General features: G+C 44.0%; 1 protein-coding gene across 1 annotated transcript in view; it reads right to left on the bottom strand.

Moving 5' to 3' along the window:
• Nucleotides 1–24,567, bottom strand: part of LOC124775893 (protein gooseberry-like) — a 294,891-nt gene extending 270,324 nt beyond the window's left edge. Inside the window, 1 exon segment of the mRNA XM_047250728.1 lies at nucleotides 24,348–24,567. Within this exon segment, the coding sequence (XP_047106684.1) occupies nucleotides 24,348–24,567 (220 nt within the window).
• Between the last annotated feature and the right edge of the window lie 1,089 nt (nucleotides 24,568–25,656).

Here is a 25,656-nt window from a genome sequence, read left to right as displayed (position 1 = left end):
CCATACAAGGGCGATGTAGTTGAGGGCGAAGTTATAGAAAGGGAAGGGAATGTAGATGAAGATGCAATGGGAGATACGATACTGCGTGAAGAGTGGGATAGAGCACTGAAAGACCTGAGTCGAAACAAGGCCCCGGGAGTAGACAACATTCCATTAGAACTACTGATAGCCTTGGGAGAGCCAGTCCCGACAAAACTCTACCATCTGGTGAGCAAAATGTATGAGACAGGCGAAATACCCTCAGACTTCAAGAAGAATATAATAATTCCAATCCCAAAGAAAGCAGGCGTTGACAGATGTGAAAATTACCGAACTATCAGTTTAATAAGTCACGGCTGCAAAATACTAACGCGAATTCTTTTCGGACGAATGGAAAAAATGGTAGAAGCCGACCTCGGGGAAGATCAGTTTGGATTCCGTAGAAATGTGGGAACACGTGAGGCAATACTGACACTACGACTTATCTTAGAAGCTAGATTAATAAAAGGCAAACCTACGTTTCTAGCATTTGTAGACTTAGAGAAAGCTTTTGACAGTGTTGACTAGAATATTCTCTTTCAAATTCTGAAGGTGGCAGGGGTAAAACACAGGGAGCGAAAGGCTATTTACAATTTGTACAGAAACCAAATGCAGTTATAAGAGTTGAGGGGCATGAAAGGGAAGCAGTGGTTGGGAAGGGAGTGAGACAGGGATGTAGCCTATCCCCGATGTTATTCGATCTGTATATTGAGCAAGCAATAAAGGAAACAAAAGAAAAGTTCGAAGTAGGTATTAAAATCCATGGAAAAGAAATAAAAACTTTGAAGTTCGCTGATGACATTATAATTCTGTCAGAGACAGCAAAGGACTTGGAAGAGCAGTTGAACGGAATGGACAGTGTCTTGAAAGGAGGATACAAGATGAACATCAACAAAATCAAAACGAGGATAATGGAATGTAGTCGAATCAAGTCGGGTGATGCTGAGGGAGTTAGATTAGGAAATGAGACACCTAAAGTAGTAAAGGAGTTTTGCTATTTGGGGAGCAAAATAACTGATGATGGTCGAAGTACAGAGGATATAAAATGTAAACTGGCAATGGCAAGGAAAGTGTTTCTGAAGAAGAGAAATTTGTTAACATCAAGTATAGATTTAAGTGTCAGGAAGTCGTTCCTGAAAGTATTTGTATGGAGTGTAGCCACGTATGGAAGTGAAACATGGACAATAAATAGTTTGGACAAGAAGAGAATATAAGCTTTTGAAATGTGGTGCTACAGAAGAATGTTGAAGATTAGGTACGTAGATCACGTAACTAATGAGGAGGTGCTGAATAGGATTGGGGAGAAGAGAAGTTTGTGGCACATCTTGACTAGAAGATGGGGTCGATTGGTAGGACCTGTTCTGAGGCATCAAGGGATCACCAATTTAGTATTCGAGGGCAGGGTGGAGGGTAAAATTCGTAGAGGGAGACCAAGAGATGAATGCACTAAGCAGATTCAGAAGGATGTAGGCTGCAGTACGTACTGGGAGATGAAGAAGCTTATACAGGATAGAGTAGCATGGAGAGCTGCATCAAACCAGTCTCAGAACTGAAGACCACAACAAAAACAACCTATTGTCAGTCCGAAACAGAACGCTAGTTTCTTGAGGTAACAGGAATGATTATGATCTGGTAAAAGAAAAAGCAAAATAGGAAACATCGAGTAACATGTTACTACGCGAGTAGTTGGAAGCTTTCCAAGTACGGCTACTTAGGCTTGTTGAGCATTGTGATTCGGTTGAACCCGGCGGTCTAAACGGAGTTTAGCTATCGGGCAGCAGCGAACAATTAAATGGCTGTACGCGACGTCCAACAGGTGGGGACCTCACCACTGCCACAGGCAAGATCTACCGGCTGCGTGACGACCACCTGTGGATCCTGTTGGCGGGGTCGTATCCAGAGTCTTCTTCGACCCTGTCAGCTGTTAGCTCCGACACTGCTATAAAGCTTTCGAACGGAAACAATCACGCGTCACTTTCAGGTCAATTGACAACAAGTATGAGAGACATCGCGACAGACGCAGGCCCAAATTCGCTCAGTCGCTGTGTGACGAGTAGGAAGCACTGGGGTAATGGTGGGCAGCGTTAACATCGTCATTCACAAAGATTCGCGTTTTGTTGTGGACAAGTAACTGCCCAACAAGGGACAGCAATGAGGGAAGCGGTTGGAGATTCAATTGGTACATTGGATTTACGTAATTTTTCTGAAAATCCTTGTCACAGGAGATGCAACCTGTTACCAGTGTACTGCTGGTTATTAATATTGTGACCCAATGAAGACGGCATGTAACATACGTCAAACTGGTGGGAAACGTAATACGTGCTCACATACACTGTCAGCCATAACATAATGGCCACCGACCTGCTATCGATATAGACCCCTCCAGGCGACAGCAGCGTCACGTGCGGGGAATGACTGCTAGATACACGCACGGCACATGCAGTATCACTGAGTGTGCTGGCCGTGTTTAGGATAGGGAAAGCATATGATCTATATGAGTTTGACCGAGGGCAGACTTTGATGGGCCAGAGGCTCGGCACGAGCATTTCGGAAACTACACAGCTTGTCGGGTGTTCGAGGAGTGCTATGGTGAGAGTCTTCAAGTCGTGGTGAAACCAAGCTCAAACTATGTCCAGAGGTCGTGAGGTTGCGCGGCCAGCTCTCATTACAGATGTCGGACTTAATAGGCTGGACAGACTGGTAAAGCAAGACAGGAGGAGAATTGTGGCGCAGGTAAAATCAAACTTTAGTGCTGTGCAGAGTACAAGTATGTCTGAGCACAGTGCGCCAAAACTCCTAACGATGGACTTCTACAACCCATGCATATTGCAATGTTTACACGACGACACCGGAAACTACGATTGAAATAGGCACGCGACCATCGGCACTGGACTTGGCACAGTGACAGAGCGTTGCATCGTATGATGGATCCCGATAACTTCTTCATGTCGATAGGCGTGAATCTGAGAGTTTCTTTGGGAACGGCTGCTTGACACTTGTACTGCCGGACGGAGACAGGCTGGCGGCAGCTTCTTTATGTTCTGGGGAACATTCACGTGGGCATGCATGGATTCAGTTGAGCTCGTCCAAGGCAACGTGTCGAACAAGGAGTATCGTACCGGCTATAGACCAGGTACACCCCTTCATGACGATCAAGTTTTCCGACAGCAGTGGCATTTTTCAGCAAGGTAAAGCGCCATGTCACAAAGCCAAGAGTGCGATGGAGTGATTCGAAGAACACAGTGGCTAGTTCCAGTCTATGTGCTGGCCCCTCAACTCGGCAAATCTGAACCCTGTCGAACACGTCTGGGATGAGATTGAATGTGGAGTCAGAGCTCGTCGCACCCCTCCCCGGAATTTACTGTATCTAGGTGACCTGTATGTGCAGATGTGATACCGGCTCCCTCCAGTGACCACAAAGGCCTCATTGTTTCCATGCCACAACGTGCCGCCGCTGTTATCCGTGCCAAAGGTGGACATAATGGATATTAGGTAAGTGATCAAAACATTCTGGCTGATCATTGTATGCATTTCTGCGCAGTAGCACAAAGTCGGAAGGAGTAAAGCAATTTAATTTTGAATATAAGGAAACATCACGAACCTGTTTTCTCATTCAGAAATCTCATTTGAACGTCTGTTGTTTGTGAGAGGACACCTTATCTAAGAAGCAGAAACGTCTGCCGGTATGCGTTATATTTCAATAGCGACAGGGTCGTGACTTGTCGAGACTGGGATTTATCGTTCACCGACTTTGCTGCTCGCGCTCGTCAGGATCCCACAGCTGTCATGCAGATGTGGAATCGATGGGTCCACGAGGGCTGTAGTCACCGTTGTGCAGCAGCTCAGCTACCCCGTGCGAATAGCGCCTGAGAGGACAGACATATTATTGGTCCTGCTGTGCGCGACCGTACGGCCACATGGAGTACCCTGAGTCAGGAAGTGGGTTTATTTACAGCAAGACAAGTAGTACCCACGCTGCCTGTGCGACTACTATTGCAGCGCCACGAATTTTCAGCACGGCGATCGTTGTTTCGGCTTCCCTAGCCGTAGCTGCAGGAAAAGTCGCGTCGACTGCGGTGCGCCCAATGACAAGACTGGACTCAGGAGCGGCACCAGTTCATCTTTTCACGCAGGTTCTGTGTGAGAAATCACGGCGCACCTATCCGTATAGGCGCGTACACACCTGGCGAACGAAGGCCAACGAACGACAAAGACTGGATTCGGCCGAACTTTGGTCGCCAATGCTTTGGCGTTCGGCTTCTCACCTGCAGAAAACGAAGGGATTGGAGGCCAAGGGATTCGGCTATGTGGAATTCTAACTGGACGGCAACACTGTCGACATTGCTCACGTTTTGTTATTATTATAAAGTACCGTTTTAATTACAGTGTCACCAGCCGATATTACGAGGAAAGAAGATTTCGTAGTCGTCGTATGTGCAGTTACTTTACTGCAGGAAGCTGATAACCAGTAAAAGAAGAAGAAGATACGACGCTGGTAGACGATCTCTTATTTAAAAAAAGTCGGGAGCAGTGTGGGTGTACAGAATTAATGACTACCTTAAACTGGAATCGGAATACGTGTTATTTATCCCTAATGAAGGTGAAACGTCCCCTTTGAACAATTATACATGACTGTGCTTAAACTGACATACAATATTTTTAGCGCAACGCAATCTGACTTTCAAAAATCCCTGCAAAAGAATGGCCCTGAGTAACATTAAACTATACCTTTCAGAAATCACTTACCTCACAAAAATCTTCATTACTCGAAGTACTGCAGTACAGCGAGCGCCACTACTGCCAGCTAAATAAAAGATTCAAACTACGGAAGGCACTAACTACTGATAGGGATAGTTAGCAAATGAAAGATATTAATAGAGAACAAACAATGTATTTACCTTGATAGTCATAATATATATAGTAGTTCATGACAAATTACAAAACTCCGCCATCTCTCTCCCCACATCCACCACTGCTTGCGGCTCACCTCCAACTGCGCAACGCTACGCGCTGTTCGCATCCAGCTGCCGCTGCCCAACACTACAATGGCAGACAACAATGCAAACTAGCCACAGACTGCACACAGCACAGCCAGTGATTTTCATACAGAGGTGGCGTTACCAATAAAAAAACTTAAACAGCCTAGTTACAAAGGGTACAGCTTTTGAATTGTTATTTAATTGTGTAGGCCTAAAATTGCCAGTACAACGCGTTTTTTCTTTTTCCTTCATCACGAAAAGATATCAATAAATATCGTACGTATCACTTTCTAACAGCTGAGTTATTTCCCTCTAAGCGTCTAGTCTTTTCAGTCTGTTTTTATAATCGCTGTCTCGGATCCTGATGGTGGTAGAAATTTTCATCGCCGGTGTTAAGGCGACAGGGAGCAGAGACGTGATGGTGAAAAATTCTACATCACCAGACATTGGGCCAATGTCCAAGATTAAATTCGATACGTCTCGCCTGTGTCTCGTGGAATAAAGACATGTGACGCCATTGATGGTGATACGTGTTTCTGGTATTCTGTATGTCGACACTGGGTTTCACCCTCTTCCTTCTCTCACCATCATGCGAAACAAACAAGACACTATACTATACATTCAGTCATTATTGTCACCTGCACTTTGCACAAATAGTAGACACAAAAAAGATGGCTCTGAGCACTATGGGACTCAACTGCTGAGGTCATTAGTCCCCTAGAACTTAGAAGTAGTTAAACCTAACTAACCTAAGGACATCACAAACATCCATGCCCGAGGCACGATTCGAACCTGCAACCGTAGCGGTCTTGCGGTTCCAGACTGCAGCGCCTTTAACCGCACGGCCACTTCGGCCAGCTTAGTAGACACATCTTCACGTGGAAGGGGCCCAGTGTGAGAGGAAGAGGGAAACCGTTTCCGTGTAGGCAGCTGCACCTATTCATTGTAGTCTCCTGGCCAACAACACCACACGACTTTTTTCTGTTCGGATTTATAATATCATTCTGATTGTTGCCAGCATCATATTTAAAGTACCAGGGAAGCAGGTTGCTAGCCTTACTTGCCCCGGGTCTCATTCAGTTTTACCCCTAACTGTTGAGGGACTAACCGGTGGGTTTGGTAGTCTTTTCCGTCTGAGCACGAAGGTGACCACGACTCAGAATATGTCCGAGATGCCCAGCCTTATTCCAAAGTAACTGGTATACCGACTGTCGGGACTACTTACTAGGCCACTCATACGCTGCCCGTGGTTCATGAAGACACAGTACTAGAAGTGGCTAAAGAATGTCTTGGAACAGTAGTGAGTAAAGGTAGGATGAAGCGAACAGCTTGGTGGAATGACATAGTAAAGGCAGCCTGTAAAAGGAAAAAGAAGGCGTATCAAAAATGGCTACATACTAGAACTCAGGTAGACAGAGAAAGTTATGTCGAAGAAAGAAACAAAGCCAAACAGATAATTGCAGCATCCAAGAAGAAATCTTGGGAAGACTTTGGAAACACGTTGGAGACTTTGGGTCAAACTGCTGGAAAACCATTCTGGAATGTAATTAGCAGTCTTCGAAAGGGAGATAAGAAGGAAATGACAAGTATTTTGGACAGGTCAGGAAAACTGCTGGTGAATCCTGTTGATGCCTTGGGCAGATGGAGGGAATATTTTGAAGAGTTGCTCAATGTAGGTGAAAATACGATCAGTAATGTGTCAGATTTCGATGTACAATGGGATAGGAATGATGATGGAAATAGGATCACATTTGAGGAAGTGGAGAAAATGGTCAATAGATTGCAGTGCAATAAAGCAGCTGGGGTGGATGAAATTAAGTCGGAACTCATCAAATACAGTGGAATGTCAGGTCTTAAATGGCTACACAGGATAACTGAAATGGCGTGGGAGTCGGGACAGGTTCCATCAGACTGGGCGAAAGCAGTAATCACACCAATCTTTAAACATGGAAACAGAAAAGATTGTAACAACTACAGAGGTATCTCTTTAATCAGCGTTGTGGGTAAAATCTTCTCAGGTATTGTTGAAAGGAAAGTACGAGTATTAGTTGAGGACAAATTGGATGAAAATCAGTGTGGGTTTAGGCCTCTTAGGGGTTTTTAGGACTACATCTTTAGCTTACGGCAAATAATGGAGAAGTGTTACGAGTGGAACGGGGAATTGTAGATATGCTTTATAGATCTGGAAAAGGCATATGACCGGGTTCCTAGGAGGAAGTTATTGTCTGTTTCACGAGCTTATGGAATAGGAGGCAAACTTTTGCAAGCAACTAAAGGTCTGTACATAGATAGTCAGGCAGCAGTTAGAGTTGGCGGTAATTTGAGTTCATGGTTCAGAGTAGTTTCAGGGGTAAGACAAGGCTGCAACCTGTCTCCACTGTTGCTCATATTATTTATGGATCATATGTTGAAAACAATAGACTGGCTTGGTGAGATTAAGATATGTGAACACAAAATAAGCAGTCTCGCATATGCGGATGACTTAGTTGTGATGGCAGATTCGATTGAAAGTTTGCAAAGTAATATTTCAGAGCTAGATCAGAAATGTAAGGACTATGGTATGAAGATTAGCATCTCCAAAACGAAAGTAATGTCAGTGGGAAAGAGATATAAACGGATTGAGTGCCAAATAGGAGGAACAAAGTTAGAACAGGTGGACGGTTTCAAGTACTTAGGATGCATATTCTCACAGGATGGCAATATAGTGAAGGAACTAGAAGGTAGGTGTAGCAAAGCTAATGCAGTGAGCGCTCAGCTACGATCTATTCTCTTCTGCAAGAAGGAAGTCAGTACCAAGACTAAGTTATCTGTGCACCGTTCAATCTTTCGACCAACTTTGATGTATGGAAGCGATAGCTGGGTGGATTCAGGTTACCTTATCATTATGATTGAGGTTACGGATATGAAAATAGCTAGGATGTTTGCAGGTACTGGTAGATGGGAACAATGGCAGGAGGGTGTCCACGATGAGGAATGAACTATATAGATCTAGCAGTCAGGGCGAACAGGCTTAGATGGTGGGGTCATGATACACGCATGGGAGAAGCAAGATTACCCAAGAGACTCATGGGTTCAGCAGTAGAGGGTATGAGGAGTCGGGGTAGACCAAGAAGAAGGTACCTGGATTCGGTTAAGAATGATTTTGATGTAATAGGCTTAACATCACAAGAGGCACCAATGTTAGCACTGAATAGGGGATCATGGAGGAATTTTATAAGGGGGACTATGCTCCAACCTGAACGCTGAAAGGCATAATCAGTCTTAAATGATGATGATGATGATGATGATGATGATGATATCATTCACTGTATGTTTTGGACGCACATTGCCATCTTTCATTATAGTTGTTGTACACAGTGACAAGTCCTTGTTAGTCTAACCGATTACTTTGCACTAATGCGGAATAGGGGAGGGTCCCGTGACCCTCCCCTATTCCGCGTTAGTGCAAAGTAATGATACCCGAGTTCGGGTGGCAGTAATTAAAAGAAAGGCGTTTATCGTTGCGGCGAGACCTCATCATGAATTTTCAATCACCAACTTCCACCTCCGAATGCGAAAATATTCTTTTGAGGCCCACCTACATGAGGAGAAATGATCATCCCAATAAAATAAGAGAAATCAGTGCTCGCACGGAAAGATTTAAGTGTTAGTTTTTCTGGGCGCTGTTAGAGAATGGAACGGTAGAGAAATAGTGATTCGATTAACCCTCTGACAGACACTTAGATGTGAACTGCACAGTAGTCATGTAGGTGTAGATGTAGACGTACCTTTTGTGATAAGTCTGAAGTATATCTAACGACTGTACCATCCAGGCCTGAAGCCAATAAGACCGCATTAAGAATATGAGGGTTAAATTCAGTTTAATTGCAGTAACTTCCCTGAGGTCTCTGTTCTGTGTATTCTTATCGATGATGAATGTATGTGTGGGAAAGCATTTTATTTAAGTATTTGTCAGAAGTTTAAATTTATATCTAAGTGAAACGTGGACAGTCAACAATAAAGACAAGAGTAGAACATTTTGACTTAAACAGTATTTCAGAAGAAAGATTACATTGATAGATCGGATGGCTGATGGATATGTGATGAAGTGAATAAAAACCTAGGATGACGCTGAATAAAACTTACTATTGTGGCAGAACCTAACTAGTAGATACGACGTTTTCTGAGGCATCAATAAATAGCCACCGCAAAAATTCTCCTGTCGGAGCACCAAACATGCGAATATGTTCCTTTTTTTAAAAGACTCTAACTGGCAAATGGGGTACCAGTTGCCTCATTCTACCTTCCTCAGCACCTTTAAAAAAGTTCCCAAAAATTTTGCGTGCGGACATGCTCGCGCTCTATTTAACATGCAGCTTACCTCTCACTCCCAAAACCTCCCCCAACAGTAACTCCACACTAGTCCATCGCTGTAAATCGCCCATTCCCATCCACTCCCACTTGCTATTCTCACTCTCTTATTCAACCCAACTCATTGTCGTTATCGCTATCTCCTTGTGTCTGTCTCACTGTCACTATCTCCTGTTTCACAGTCACAGTCTCCTTCGTTCTGTCCTACTACTTATGTCTCCCTATCACTGTCGCCCTCTCCTCTTTGCCCTCTCTCACTGCTTACATCTCATTCATTCCCTCCCACTGCTATTAATTATTCTCACTGAATCTCTCTTTTTCTTAGTTATTGTAATAGACTCTCTCTCATTATCACTGGCTCTCAAGCACTTCCACTTTCTCCATTTCTCTATTCTTCTGCCACTGGTACTGCCTCCTTCACTCTTCTCTCATAACTGTTCTGTCACTGTCAACTATGTTCCATTGTTACTGTGCCCCTCTTCTTCTCTCAAACTGTCATTTCGTTTTTGCTCTTTCTGTTCCACAACCACTGTCTATTATAGTGCAGTATTTATTACTTCCCTGTCTCTTTCCCACTGCCACTGTCTCCTCCTCTCTCAGCGTGAAAAAGCGCGAGTATGTTCTTACGTCAAAAGTTTTGGAAAACTTTTCTAGGTGCTGAGGAAGACAGAATGAGGCAGCTGGTACCCCATCCTTAAGTCAGTATTTTAAACAGGAGTATATTCGCCTCTTTTGGGCTCCGACAGGAGCACTTTTCCGCTGGTTCCTTCCTTTTCCTTGTCGCAGCAGGGCAAGCCACTCATATGCAAAAATCACTTTATGGGACAGCAAATTTTGATAGTTTACTTATATGAAACTGAAATAACACAAAACTAATTTTACCCGCCAGATCAGATTTCATGGGAATAAAAATTTGGCATGTGCTTTAGTACCACAATATGGGGTTCCCAGAACCCTTCTAATGATAACTGAGAAACTTTCCAGCATGTTTCTCCAGGCCACGTCATTTTATAAACGACATTTTCAGCTCACACTGAATTTTACGTGAACAGGTACGGTAGCTTTGTACGTCAGGATTCTAGGAATATATCGTAAACAATATAACCATTTCCTGTACATAGTCATCGTGGAATCTGCAGCTCGGTTTGGATACCCAAAACCCATGTTTTTCGGGATTTTTCACGAACCACCCACCAACTAAATAGTGCCTACATAAGCCCCTTAAGGTGCTCCGTAGAGCACATCTAATGCAAAACGAACCATTTGTCTAAACTCTAAGAAATGTGTAATATTCAAACTTTGACCCTGTGCTGCAGGATAGTTACAGCAAGACGATTCTTAGCACAAGGGCTGTCCGTAACACTTGACCCTGTCTTTCTATCACCAATAGAACCCAAGACAGGAGCCACGAAAGAATCCAGTTTTTATGTGGGACGATATTAGGTAGATTAGGTAGATATTAGGAAGATATTAGATAGTGCATTCTGTCGCTTGCAAACCAGTTAATTTGGTAACAGAGCGAAGTGTGTGCGTTCGTGGGAGGGGGAATACAAGTTGTAGAGGGAGACGAGAGAGAAACAAAGGCTTGAATACAATAAGCTAAAGCCAATAAAAGTAGATTGCAGCAGTTATATAGAGGAGGAGAAGGATAGATTAGCGTGGAGAGCTGCATCAAACCACTTCGTATGAAGACAACAACAATATAAATTCTATGAGGTGCGACTGCACCGAAACGCAGTGTGCAAAGCGTAAACTGAACTTCAGACCCCGGAGATAAAGCTTTTGCTCTGATTTTGTGTGTTTGTTTGTTTGTTTAGACTTTACGGGCGAGGTTATCTGCTCTCTTTGCTCTGAAATATTTGTATTAATTATTGAGCACTTTTTTGCATTCTGTTTTTCGAGGATAATTCTACACCTACATCTAAGTCTACATGAATGCCCTGCAAGTCACATTTAAGTGAAACACAGAAATAATGATTCAAATTCATTTTTCCTGTCCTTATCTTTTAATAAATGGCTGAAAATTCCTAGAAGGGATCTTTAGACTGATGCAGTTACCAGAGAAGTTTACTACAACGACAGCTCACAAGCTCATACTTCTATGTTGTGATGAAGCTCACACTTTTACCTTCTCGCTTCAAGTGGCAGCACTAGCAGTGGAGGGTACATAAAACTTGTCGACGGGACGTGGAGAAACAGTGCAGTCGCAGCCGTGAAGTGGAAATGAGCGATTCAGCTGACGTCCAAAATGGTGGAAGGTTTTTCGAAACTGCTAAGTTTGTAAACTTTTTGCCTGCCGCCGTGCTTCAATTATATCGTGCGTGGCAAAACGGTGCTATCTAGAGCCGGCGCTGAGTTAACTGTGGTGCACCACGGGCCATAGATGACAGCGGTGACTGACGGCTGCAGAAATGCGTGGCCGAATAGACGTGCAGCTGTTGAGCTACTGACCGCCCAAATGATCCAAGTGGCTGCCAATAATATCTTCTCGATGACCGTTCAGGGAATGTTGCTGTGTATGGGCATCCACAACAGCCGCAACAGCATGCTGACTGCAATTCACCAACGACGAAGACTGGAATTTGCATCCCAATAGCGCAACTGCACATCCACTGAGTGGCGACTCCATCGGTCAGACCTCTGAAGCAAACACCTGCAACTAAGAGAGAGCGCTATGGTTTGGGGAATGTTCATGTGGCATTCCCCGTGTGATTTCGTCATTCTGGAAGGCACAACGGATCAGTAAAAGTATGCATCTATCTTTGTTTCAATATTTTGTACTTTATGTCCAACTTTTACGTATGTTGGAACTCGCCCTTTTTCCATACAAAATGATACTGGTTTATAATCCCTGATATTCAACTTCTCCATCCCTGTGGTTACATGATGTTCGGAAAGGCACAAAACTACTGTCACTTCAGAAGTTTCCACATTTTCTTGGGATACAAGAAGCTCATCAATATTTTTTTCACCCCCTAATGATTCGATGAAACAAAGTAATTTTATTTTTCCGCAAACTTTCACATATGTTATGGCCCTATTCAGCTCCAATTTCTTCCAATACCATGTGTTCATCACTTAAGTCCAACAGTAAAAAATTCGCCCTCTGACTCTCATCATAGCGATTTTGTTTTGTGCGCTCATGGCCCCCCCTCCCCCTCCCCCCCTTACACTTTCTCCAAGAAGCTCAGCTAATCTGTCCTTTGACCTCCTGTTCAAGTTGTGTTACATTATTATTGAGTTGGAGCGTAAGTTCTTAGAGTTTTCCCTAAGTTTAATAAACACAACAGATACACATAACAGAGTTTAGTGGTCAATAATATATCCTCCCGTATTATTTACGTCTGCCAACGCTGAGACAACTTTCCGATTGATGGTTTTAAGGTGAAGAGCTCGGTGAGCTGCTTTCGGAGCGCATTTTCATCGGGAAGGGAGTGTCTTGAAGGTTGTTCGATAAAGAGCGGAAAAGGAAAATCTGAGAGAGCAAGATCAGGTAAACAAGGTGGTTGCGGAATGACTTTCCAATCCAACTCCTGTACAGTGTTTTGGTCAGTTTACCAGAATACTGGCGGGTGTTATCGTGAAGTAACGTCACTTCACACTGTCTTCCTCGTCGTTGTCCCTGGATTGCGTCTCCAAGACGTTTCAGTTGTTGACAGTAAATGTCAGCAGTGATGGTGGCCTCTCGGGGAAGCAATTCGTAGCACACCATACCGTCGCTGTTCCGCCAGATGCATAAGTGTCTTTTGTGGATGCGTTCAGATCCTTGTACGGGGTGTTGCTGCTTTGTCTGGGCTCAATCATTCCTTTCTTTTTATTACGTTAGCATAAAGACTCCATTTCACTTAACCAGTAACAATACATAATAGAAATGGTCTGTGTTGGTCACGAGTCAATTGATGACGAGAAAGCAGAAGTGCACATATGGCCACATGTTGATTTTTGTGCCGGCCGCGGTGGTCTAGCGGTTAAGGCGCTCAGTCCGGAACCGCGCGACTGCTACAGTCGCAGGTTCGAATCCTGCCTCGGGCATGGATGTGTGTGATTTCCTTAGGTTAGTTAGGTTTAAGTAGTTCTAAGTTCTAGGGGACTGATGACCACAGATGTTAAGTCCCATAGTGCTCAGAGCCATTTGAACCATTTTTTGATTTTTGTGATTTTGGCTTAGAGCATGTGGTACCCATACACACGACATTTTGACCTTCCCCACTGCATGCAAATGTCGCGCGGTCTTGGAATGACCAAGATTCTCCACATCTGCCACTTCTCGAGTACACTGACGTGCATCATTGTGTATCAGTACGTTTAAACGATCTTCACCAAACCCCGAAAGTCTTCATGAACGTGAGAATCAGTAATTCCAAAACGATTCTTCTTAAAACTTGAAAACCGTTTCTTGCCGTGCTCTGTCCAGTGGTACTATCCCTACACAGGGTGCAAAATTTTCTGGCTGCCTCCGCTGCTGTCACCCCTCTGCTGAACACAAACAGAAGAATACGTAGGAAATGTTCAGATTTTTCCACTTTGCACTTCATTTCCTAGCACCCGCATCTCCAATCACTATTTCCAAACGACAAAAGTGATAATATGTGAACTCAAATAGCAACAGTGAACTACAAATAAAAATCGGTAAATAAACGCATAGCAACCGGAATACCAACATGCAAAACAAAAACTCTAAGAAGTTATGCAGCAATCTAATACACTGTTAATCAGTCGTAGGTCTCACACAATCAACCAGTATAGTTGAATTAGTAATAAATATATATATCTTATTCTGTCCTTCTGCTTTGTATGTACCTCCATTTGAGAGAAGAATTAAGTTATTTTTAGCGAAACGGCCCATGTTACCAAATTGCAGTGTTAATTAGTTGACATGTAGGTCATTAATGAGTCCCCCCAAAGTAATCTCCTCACATCGGCCGCTGCAGAGGCAGTTTACTGAGCTCCAAGACACAGGCTAATAACGACACCCGAGCACTAAGCGCCGGAGACACGTCTTAATCTCGCCATGCAGATCCTCTGATTTAGATCGTACGACGTCGCCTTGAGATCGCCTCTAATTCTATGAAGTCCGATTCTTTTATGTATGGGACGCACGAAAAGCGTTTTAAGTTCCGTAATAACTTACACTTGTGAAAGTGAATCCTTATTAACGAGTGCATACGCTACTAATATATCTGCAGCTTTAGATGGAAACAGGATCCCATGTGACGGTTTTGTAAGCGATGTGACCAGAAATAGAGCGCAGTCTTTCTAACCAAAGATTTTTCGACTGCATACTAGTCTCGTGAATAGTACAATGACTTGACGAGCACGAAAATTCCAGGGAAATGCTGGAGTCATGCACGTAATTAAGTATTCCTGAACACGCACCTCACCGTCATACGAACCTTCGATATTATCGTACTGAGTATGACGACACAGTATTGCATATGGGGAGCAGGGGGATACAAAATCCCGACCGGTCGTTCGGTTTTCAGTTCCTGGGATTTCTGTAACTCTATTATGGATTGCGGCATGGTTGGTTCCTTTTTTTTAATTTGGTTCTAGCGATGTTTCATACAATATTAACCTCTATGCTGACTTCCAGAAATAACTTAGCAAATATTAAAATATGGCACCGCATGGATGCCACTAGTGAAGTCACAAAAGTACAAACTGTGGCAGTGTTCACGCAGTTGTAATAGAAACTTGCTGGTTCTACTTTTTGATCGAAGGCCAGTTAAGTTGAGTGTGGAACAATTGGAAAACTTCTCAGCATTATAAATATGTAGATAAAATAGCTCTTAGAACTATCTGTTCAATGGCCTCTTCCTCGAAAAAGAGAAGTTAGTGTGCAAGTCGTAGCGTCTACGAAACGTTTTACAAGGCTAGATGTCTTGACATTGAAGCAGATGATCCTGCTTCTGTAAGTCCTTGTATGCGAAAAATTCAGGCAGTAACCTGTTTAAATTGTAGATGACTTAAATAGGTTGTTGTTGTTGTGGTCTTCAGTCCTGAGACTGGTTTGATGCAGCTCTCCATGCTACTCTATCCTGTGCAAGCTTTTTCATCTCCCAGTACCTGCTGCAACCTACATCCTTCTGAATCTGCTTAGTGTATTCATCTCTTGGTCTCCCTCTACGATTTTTACCCTCCACGCTGCCCTCCAATACTAAATTGGTGATCCCTTGATGCCTCAAAACATGTCCTACCAACCAATCCCTTCTTCTGGTCAAGTTGTGCCACAAACTTCTCTTCTCCCCAATCCTATTCAATACTTCCTCATTAGTTATGTGATCTACCCATCTAATCTTCAGCATTCTTCCGTAGCACCACATTTCGAAAGCTTCTATTCTCTTCTTGTCCAAACTATTTATCGTCCATGTTTCACTTCCATACATGGCTACACTCCATACGAATACTTTCAGAAATGACTTCCTGACACTTAAATCAATACTGGATGTTAACAAATTTCTCTTCTTCAGAAACGCTTTCCTTGCCATTGCCAGCCTACATTTTATGTCCTCTCTACTTCGACCATCATCAGTTATTTTGCTCCCCAAATAGCAAAACTCCTTTACTACTTTAAGTGCCTCATTTCCTAATCTAATTCCCTCAGCATCACCCGACTTAATTAGACTACATTCCATTATCCTTGTTTTGCTTTTGTTGATGTTCATCTTATATCCTCCTTTCAAGACACTGTCCATTCCATTCAACTGCTCTTCCAAGTCCTTTGCTATCTCTGACAGAATTACAATGTCATCGGCGAACCTCAAAGTTTTTATTTCTTCTCCATGAATTTTAATACCTACTCCGAATTTTTCTTTTGTTTCCTTTACTGCTTGCTCAATATACAGATTGAACAACATCGGGGAGAGGCTACAACCCTGTCTTACTCCCTTCCCAACCACTGCTTCCCTTTCATGTCCCTCGACTCTTATAACTGCCATCTGGTTTCTGTACAAATTGTAAATAGCTTTTCGCTCCCTGTATTTTACCCCTGCCACCTTTAGAATTTGAAAGAGAGTATTCCAGTCCACATTGTCAAAAACTTTCTCTAAGTCTACAAATGCTAGAAACGTAGGTTTGCCTTTCCTTAATCTTTCTTCTAAGATAAGTCGTAAGGTCAGTATTGCCTCACGTGTTCCAGTGTTTCTACGGAATCCAAACTGATCTTCCCCGAGGTTGGCTTCTACTAGTTTTTCCATTCGTCTGTAAAGAATTCGTGTTAGTATTTTGCAGCTGTGACTTATTAAGCTGATAGTTCGATAATTTTCACATCTGTCAACACCTGCTTTCTTTGGGATTGGAATTATTATATTCTTCTTGAAGTCTGAGGGTATTTCGCCTGTTTCATACATCTTGCTCACCAGATGGTAGAGTTTTGTCAGGACTGGCTCTCCCACGGCCGTCAGTAGTTCCAATGAAATATTGTCTACTCCGGGGGCCTTGTTTCGACTCAGGTCTTTCAGTGCTCTGTCAAACTCTTCACGCAGTATCATATCTCCCATTTCATCTTCAACTACATCCTCTTCCATTTCCATAATATTGTCCTCAAGTACATCGCCCTTGTATAGACCCTCTATATACTCCTTCCACCTTTCTGCTTTCCATTCTTTGCTTAGAACTGGGTTTCCATCTGAGCTCTTGATATTCATACAAGTGGTTCTCTTATCTCCAAAGGTCTCTTTAATTTTCCTGTAGGCGGTATCTACACTCCTGGAAATTGAAATAAAAACACCGTGAATTCATTGTCCCAGGAAGGGGAAACTTTATTGACACATTCCTGGGGTCAGATACATCACATGATCACACTGACAGAACCACAGGCACATAGACACAGGCAACAGAGCATGCACAATGTCGGCACTAGAACAGTATATATCCACCTTTCGCAGCAATGCAGGCTGCTATTCTCCCATGGAGACGATCGTAGAGATGCTGGATGTAGTCCTGTGGAATGGCTTGCCATGCCATTTCCACCTGGCGCCTCAGTTGGTCCAGCATTCGTGCTGGACGTGCAGACCGCGTGAGACGACGCTTCATCCAGTCCCAAACATGCTCAATGGGGGACAGATCCGGAGATCTTGCTGGCCAGGGTAGTTGACTTACACCTTCTAGAGCACGTTGGGTGGCACGGGATACATGCCGACGTGCATTGTCCTGTTGGAACAGCAAGTTCCCTTGCCGGTCTAGGAATGGTAGAACGATGGGTTCGATGACGGTTTGGATGTACCGTGCACTATTCAGTGTCCCCTCGACGATCACCAGTGGTGTACGGCTAGTGTAGGAGATCGCTCCCCACACCATGATGCCGGGTGTTGGCCCTGTGTGCCTCGGTCGTATGCAGTCCTGATTGTGGCGCTCACCTGCACGGCGCCAAACACGCATACGACCATCATTGGCACCAAGGCAGAAGCGACTCTCATCGTTGAAGACGACACGTCTCCATTCGTCCCTCCATTCACGCCTGTCGCGACACCACTGGAGGCGGGCTGCACGATGTTGGGGCGTGAGCGGAAGACGGCCTAACGGTGTGCGGGACCGTAGCCCAGCTTCATGGAGACGGTTGCGAATGGTCCTCGCCGATACCCCAGGAGCAACAGTGTCCCTAATTTGCTGGGAAGTGGCGGTGCGGTCCCCTACGGCACTGCGTAGGATCCTACGGTCTTGGCGTGCATCCGTGTGTCGCTGCGGTCCGGTCCCAGGTCGACGGGCACGGGCAACTTCCGCCGACCACTGGCGACAACATCGATGTACTGTGGAGACCTCACGCCCCACGTGTTGAGCAATTCGGCGGTACGTCCACCCGGCCTCCCGCATGCCCACTATACGCCCTCGCTCAAAGTCCGTCAACTGCACATACGGTTCACGTCCACGCTGTCGCGGCATGCTACCAGTGTTAAAGACTGCGATGGAGCTCCGTATGCCACGGCAAACTGGCTGACACTGACGGCGGCGGTGCACAAATGCTGCGCAGCTAGCGCCATTCGACGGCCAACACCGCGGTTCCTGGTGTGTCCGCTGTGCCGTGCGTGTGATCATTGCTTGTACAGCCCTCTCGCAGTGTCCGGAGCAAGTATGGTTGGTCTGGCACACCGGTGTCAATGTGTTCTTTTTTCCATTTCCAGGAGTGTATCTTACCCCTAGTGAGATAGGCCTCTACATCCTTACATTTGTCCTCTAGCCATCCCTGCTTAGCCATTTTGCACTTCCTGACGATCTCATTTTTGAGACGTTTGTATTCCTTTTTGCCTGTTTCACTTACTGCATTTTTATATTTTCTCCTTTCATCAATTAAATTCAATATTTCTTCTGTTACCCAAGGATTTCTACTAGCCCTCGTCTTTTTACCTACTTGATCCTCTGCTGCCTTCACTACTTCATCCCTCAAAGCTACCCATTCTTCTTCTACTGTATTTATTTCCCCCATTCCTGTCAATTGCTCCCTTATGCTCTCCCTGAATCTCTGTACAACCTCTGGTTCTTTTAGTTTATCCAGGTCCCATCTCCTTAAATTCCCACCTTTTTGCAGTTTCTTCAGTTTTAATCTACAGGTCATAACCAATAGATTGTGGTCAGAGTCCACATCTGCCCCTGGAAATGTCTTACAATTTAAAACCTGGTTCCTAAATCTCTGTCTTACCATTATATAATCTATCTGATACCTTTTAGTATCTCCAGGGTTCTTCCATGTATACAACCTTCTTTCATGATTCTTAAACCAAGTGTTAGTTATGATTATGTTGTGCTCTGTGCAAAATTCTACCAGGCGGCTTCCTCTTTCATTTCTGTCCCCCAATCCATATTCACCTACTATGTTTCCTTCTCTCCGTTTTCCTACACTCGAATTCCAGTCACCCATGACTATTAAATTTTCGTCTCCCTTCACAATCTGAATAATTTCTTTTATTTCATCATACATTTCTTCAATTTCTTCGTCATCTGCAGAGCTAATTGGCATATAAACTTGTACTACTGTAGTAGGCGTGGGCTTCGTATCTATCTTGGCCACAATAATGCGTTCACTATGCTGTTTGTAGTAGCTTACCCGCATTCCTATTTTCCTATTCATTATTAAACCTACTCCTGCATTACCCCTATTTGATTTTGTGTTTATAACCCTGTAGTCACCTGACCAGAAGTCTTGTTCCTCCTGCCACCGAACTTCACTAATTCCCACTATATTATTACTTAAATAGGTACTTGAAGAATATCAACGGTGACAGCAGTTCCATTTGATAAAGGTAAAGACCGCCGCTGAATGTGTTATGTTCAACAGCCTGGCATCATTATTTGGGATCAAATGAGACACGTGACACAGACTCAAAATAATTTGCCACGGGAAACAGCTCGACTTTGAATACATATCTATTAAGCGCAATGCAATTGTTGATGTGAATCTCACATCCCACCTGCTTGTTCACCAGATGATGTTATCTGGTGGGCAAAAAGTTACCTAATCTTTGAACTGAAAGGAGATATAGCACACATACTCGCAGAGTGACGGAAATCGCCCATGAATATCGGATATATTTTTTGTATGTTTGAATAATACGGAAATTTTAGTATACATTTTATGTTTGAAGAATTATAAAGTACCGAACTAGCAGTTTCTAGCCCTACTAAGAAGCAGCAACCAAGAGTACGAATACATTATGTGTTTACGTGAGAATATAAATTGCATTAGGATTTGTATCATAAGTTAGAAGAGTTGCTACCTGCATTAGATAAAGTTTTAAGCAGAGTGTATTTGATTTATGAAGAAGCAGAGCAATGATTGAAATAGTTGAACTGATATCGTTATGTGGATCTGGGAAGCATTTTGTGCTCAGTCTGATACATGTGGCAGGTGTTATGATTATCTAATGAGTCGTAACACGTGACACGTTAAGTATATAGAACAATAACAATAAATATTTCGTATTTCATTGGCGTTAGCTTTTCAGAAGCTATTGAAATTAATCTGGCAAAGCACAACACTTTAGTTCCTATTAAGTTCATGAGAGAAATACATAATTTGAAATTTAATTTTAGTTCGTCTTTATGTAATTAGTTAAGCGAGAATGTGTAGTTCAGCTGTGCTGCAAGCGATCAGAGGAAAAGCGTGTCGACTGTGTACTGTCCTTATAAATAGGCTGATACAACTATTTCATTTACTAAGGTCTTAATAATATAAGAATTTTATTCATTACTTGTTTATTTAAACTTTCACAGAGAGTCATCTTTAGATGCAAGAGGTCCCTGCAAAATTCATTTCGTTCCGTAACTTAGTACGAGGGCTATTCGAAATTCAAGGTCCGAAAGATCACGAAATAGAAACGACATCAAAAACCCGATAAAGCTTTGTGCAGATGTGCTGGGCAGCGTCTCTCGTATCCCCTTCGATCGCTTCACGTCGCTCTTTTCAATTTCGAGAGCACAGTGAGCATGTAAAGATGGCTAGTACGAGGCCTATTCGGAAAGTAAGGTCCGATCGGCCGTAAAATGAAAACCACAGTGAAAATCAAAAACGTTTTATTTTTGCAGCAGTTAGCAACACCTTCCAGCTACTTCTCTACGTAGTCGACGCCCCGATTTAGACATTTGTCGTAGCGTTATACAAACTTTCCAATACCTTCGTCATAGAGGGCAGCCGCCTGCGCTTTCTACCAATTCTCTACGCTGGTCTACAGCTCGTTGTTTGTGCCAGAACATTGTCTTCATAGTAGCGGTTCATGTGATCAGAGATGCAACTCAGGGAGAGTCAATTACGGCCTCCGTTGTGGGTGGTCAGACATTTCCCATCGAAAACGCTGCAGGAGCATCTTCATTCTCCCTTGAGAATACGGCCGAGAATTGTCATGCACAAGGAAACGTATGACAGTTATGTTATGTAGATTGCATGACATCAGGCGAAATCACGCACCAGGCCCTCTTACTTGGCGGGAGACACTATTGTTCTAAGCATCTTTATGTGCTCACTGTGTGCTCAGAACTGAAAAAAAGCGACGTGCAGCGATCGACGGGCATACTACAGGCGCTGCCCAACGGATCTGTGCAAAGCTTCATTGGATTTTCACTGTCGCTTCCATTTCGCTGTCCATCGGACCTTACTTTCCGAATAGCTCCCGTACAATGTCTCCCGCCAAGTATGTGTGCCCGCTGTGAGGTTTCGCCTGACTTCATGCAAACCCACGTAACGTACCTGTCATGCGTTTCCTTCCTCATGACAATTTTCGGCCGCACATTCGGTGGGAAGTGTCTGATCACCCATCATACAGGCCGGACGTGGCTCCCTGTGATGTACATCGCTGCCCACGTGAAACTCTGGCTATAAAGGCAACTTTTGGCACAGACAACAAGCTGCATACCAGCGTAGGGAAGTGGCAAAAGCACGGGCGGCTGCCTCCTATGACGTGGGTATGCTAAAGTTGGTACAACGCTACGACAAATGTCTTATGACGCAGCAGCGAATATGTAAAGAAGTAGCTGGGAGGTATAGCAAACTATTCCATATAAAACATTTTCGATTTTAACTATTGTTCCCATTTTGAGACCTATCGAACGTTACTTTCTGGATAACGCTCGCCTGACACAAAAATGAAGCACCCGGAAGCGGAGGAGGAAATGAAATTAAACAGCACGAGTTGATAGGGAACGTGATGTGTCGGTGATTGCAAAATTGATTCAACGGGGCAGTATGAACTCATTTATCAGTACAATGGTGCAGCCCCCTTGAACTGATTCGGTTGCAAAGGGTGTCATAAAGCCGTTATCTTCTATCCTGAGGCAAGCTGGCCCACAACTGTTGTAACCAGTCCTCGATATCCTGGATACTGATACTGGGAGAGGGTGTCTGAACTAGTCCCACACATGTTCGGACCGTGGACAGATCTGGGGATCCAGATGACCACGGGAATACTTCAACATCTCACAGACCAAACGAGCAGGGGGTATGTACGAGTTCATGCTAGATCCCAAAAATAATATCGTGTGTGTAATAACATACCAATGATTTCCTAAATTCTTTAGCCAACTGAAAATGGCTTTTGTAATAAATCGAGTGAGGTGGCTCAATGGCTAGCATACTGGACTCTTTCTGGAGGACAATGGTTCTAATCCACGTGCGACCGTACGTTATCTCCCTACAACGCGACAAACAAATTCCGGGATGGTACCTTTGAAAGAATTCGACCGATTCCTTATGCTTGAGACAATCCGAACTTTTCCTTTGTCTCTAATGACCGCAGTGTCGACGAGATGCTAAACCCTAATCTTCTTTCCTTCTGTTTCTTTGCTAACAGTAAGGGAAAGTGTTTTCTCTCAAAGCTACTTGATAAAAAACGATACAGATACCTGCACACCAGAGTCACACCTCCACCCTCAACGTCTGTACTGGTAACGGTAATGCACCTTGCATCAAACCTTTAAGTGAAATTAAAAAATATATTAAATCTGGTTTGTTGACGAGTAACGTAAATTGTATGAAATTCTTTTTTGGAAAGACTGCGGATCAAATCCCTATCTGGCGACCCAGATTTAGGTTTCCTGTGGTTTCACTGAATCACTTACAGAGAAGGCTCGACGATTCCTTTGCGGGGTGGGGGGAGGGGTGGAGACGGCAAGGTCGATTTCCTCCTACATTCTTCCTTCATTCGAGTATGTTTGTCGTCTCCAGTGACCTTGCCACAGATGAGATATTAAATCCCAATCTTCCTCATAATTACTAGCATTCAGCCACATTAATCATGTTTACCACAATTCAACATAGCGTTTCGAGAGACTGTCCACTCACTGTCAGGGTGTCCACACCGAGATTATATGGTCGAAACTTTAAAATCTAACACAGCTGGGGCGCTCATGAAATTAAATGAAACAGATTTGCATTTGACTATGGGTCCTCATCCTACTTTGTCAGTGAACTGCTCTCCTTAACCATCCCACGATATGCCACTACTGCGCACTTCACCGTGTCCCCATTAGCCATAGGGCGCAAGGATGCTCAGCTGCCGCTTCTTCTGGTGTCGAGGCGTAGCTGGGCTCTGTTAGACCCATGCTACCACTACACAGGGTGTTGTAAAAATGTTGCGACCAATTTTGAGGGGTGCAGAGGGTGTTTTGATCCTATGCACTGAAACATCTTCCAATGACGCTACAGAGTGTCAAAGCTATAGGCGCCAGTGCCTACCACTAATCCACCCTTTACGCAGCAAATGTGACTCTGCATGCCGACCGTAGGCGAAAGGTTTTTTATACAGTGATGGTGACTGATTGTCACCATCGCCAATGGAGAAGGTGGAGCTAGCTGCTACATAGAAAGGCCTTATCTCCTATCAATGTGATGCCGTGTTTGCTCGGTGGATGGCGGTTTTGGACACGGTTTACCATCAGCAGTTTATTTTTCTCCTGGAACCGTCGAAAATCTGCAATGTTTTTCCATCTGCAGGAGAAAAATAAATTGCGGATGGAATCTCGTGCCCGAAACTGTCATCCGTCGAGGCAACAGAGCATCGCATTTATAGGAGACAAGATGTGCCTACGCAGCAATTAGCTCCATCTTCTCCACCGGCGATGGTGTCAATCAGTAGCGAGCAATGAATAACAAACAACATTCCGAGACGTTCCGCTTGCAGTCTGTCAGCGTAAACATTTTGCTGCCGAAGTGGTGGCCTAGTGGCAGGCGCTGGCCGCTATAACTTCGATGCTCTATCGCGTCATTGGACGATACTTTTGGGTACAGGACCCTATCCTCGATTTATCCCTCAAGACACTCTCTACAGCCTCTCAAAGTTTGTTGCAACATTTGTGGGACAACCTGTATGCACAGCTACTGTCTGTGAATGACTGGATGGTTTAAAGTGAGATGAGGTGCCACAAAACAGAATGATAAGCAAATCTGGAGGGTCCACAATCAAGTACTTATTGATTCTTCTCCTTTTGTAAGAAATGGTCACATCTTGGCTGTCTACGTTCCATTGGGTGAAACGCTGAGTTGAAGGATTTATGTCGACAGTTTCGGACTGTTCTGACGGAGCTCGCCCTGCAGGGATGCCCGGCCTGTTGCGTTTATCTGGCTGCCGCTGCCGCCAGCTCGTGCCGGGTGAAATATGCCGGGGCCGTGCTTCACGGATGCTGAGCGATCGCCCGTCGCGCGCCAGCTTATTACACCAGGAATGTTGCGACGTTTGTACCTGTCCGCTCCCAGTGGCCGCCGCTCGCCGGCCGGCGCGCGTCCCTCACAGCGAGACATAGTGTCGATTTCTACGCTCTCATAACACAACGTATGCCTACAAAATTAACGTTGAGAGTTACCACAGAAACGCATTACGAGCCCTGGGTGGTCGCTCGGAAAAATAGTGCGCCTCGGAATCAGCTAGAAATTCAAAGTCTGGTGCGTGTATTTCTTAAATCGAGGTCTTGCGTACCTCAGCTTGTCTTGCTCGTCCATGAGATTCAGAGCGCCGCAAACAAAGGCATCCAGGTTGATGACGGGTTCTTTGACTTTCGGAAGCTATTCGACTCAGTTCCGCGCTGTCGTTTAGTGAACAGAGTACCAGTTTACCGACTATCGAACTTGGTTTATGATTAGATTCACGACTTCCACGCAAACAGAACTCAACACGGCCATCTTAACGCAACAAAGTCGACAGATTCAAAGGAAACTTCGGGGCTACCCCAAGGGAGTATGATAGGGTCGATATTGTTTATAATTTATATTAATGACGTAGTTCAGTGGTTGTCAAACTGCGGTTTGCGGATCAAGGTTAAGTATTTGTGCGGTCCGCAGTTCTCAGCCGTATTTCATAATAACATGCGTCTAGCAATTAACACAGCACAATCCAAAAAGTCAAGCTTCTTAAGAGTGTAGCTTAGCTCCTCAGTAATTTTAAAATGTGCTTAACTTTAATCAATGTCGGTGAATTCGGCTCTAAGCTAAGTAAAACTGACCGCTTGCCTCTGGATAAATAGCGCAGCAGTTTTAAAATTCTTATTCCCTATATTCGAGGATTTTAATGTTATAAACGTGGCTGACCATTGTCAACAACTACCCATTAATTTTATGCGACGAAAGTGACAGGAACAACCGATAGTTGCGAATGGTGAGTATTTATTCTTTTGTTTTTGGAGATGGTCCACATTATGCAAACTACAAATGTTATCTCTTCTTTTATTTCCCAACATATTTCGGTGAAGTTTCAGTATCATCTGTGGGCTCTTTTTTAACTTTCTACAAGGTAGGAAAATGTATTCTTGGGACAGTATTGACAAATTTGAATAACAATGTTTTGTTTACGAGGGTTGCCCAGAAAGTAAGTTCCGATCGCTCACGAAATGGAAA

Source organism: Schistocerca piceifrons, chromosome 2 (assembly GCF_021461385.2).
Source record: "Schistocerca piceifrons isolate TAMUIC-IGC-003096 chromosome 2, iqSchPice1.1, whole genome shotgun sequence".
NCBI lineage: Eukaryota > Metazoa > Arthropoda > Insecta > Orthoptera > Acrididae > Schistocerca > Schistocerca piceifrons.
The sequence above is the reverse complement of the archived record's forward strand: the minus strand, read 5'-3'. Positions and strand labels throughout refer to the sequence as shown.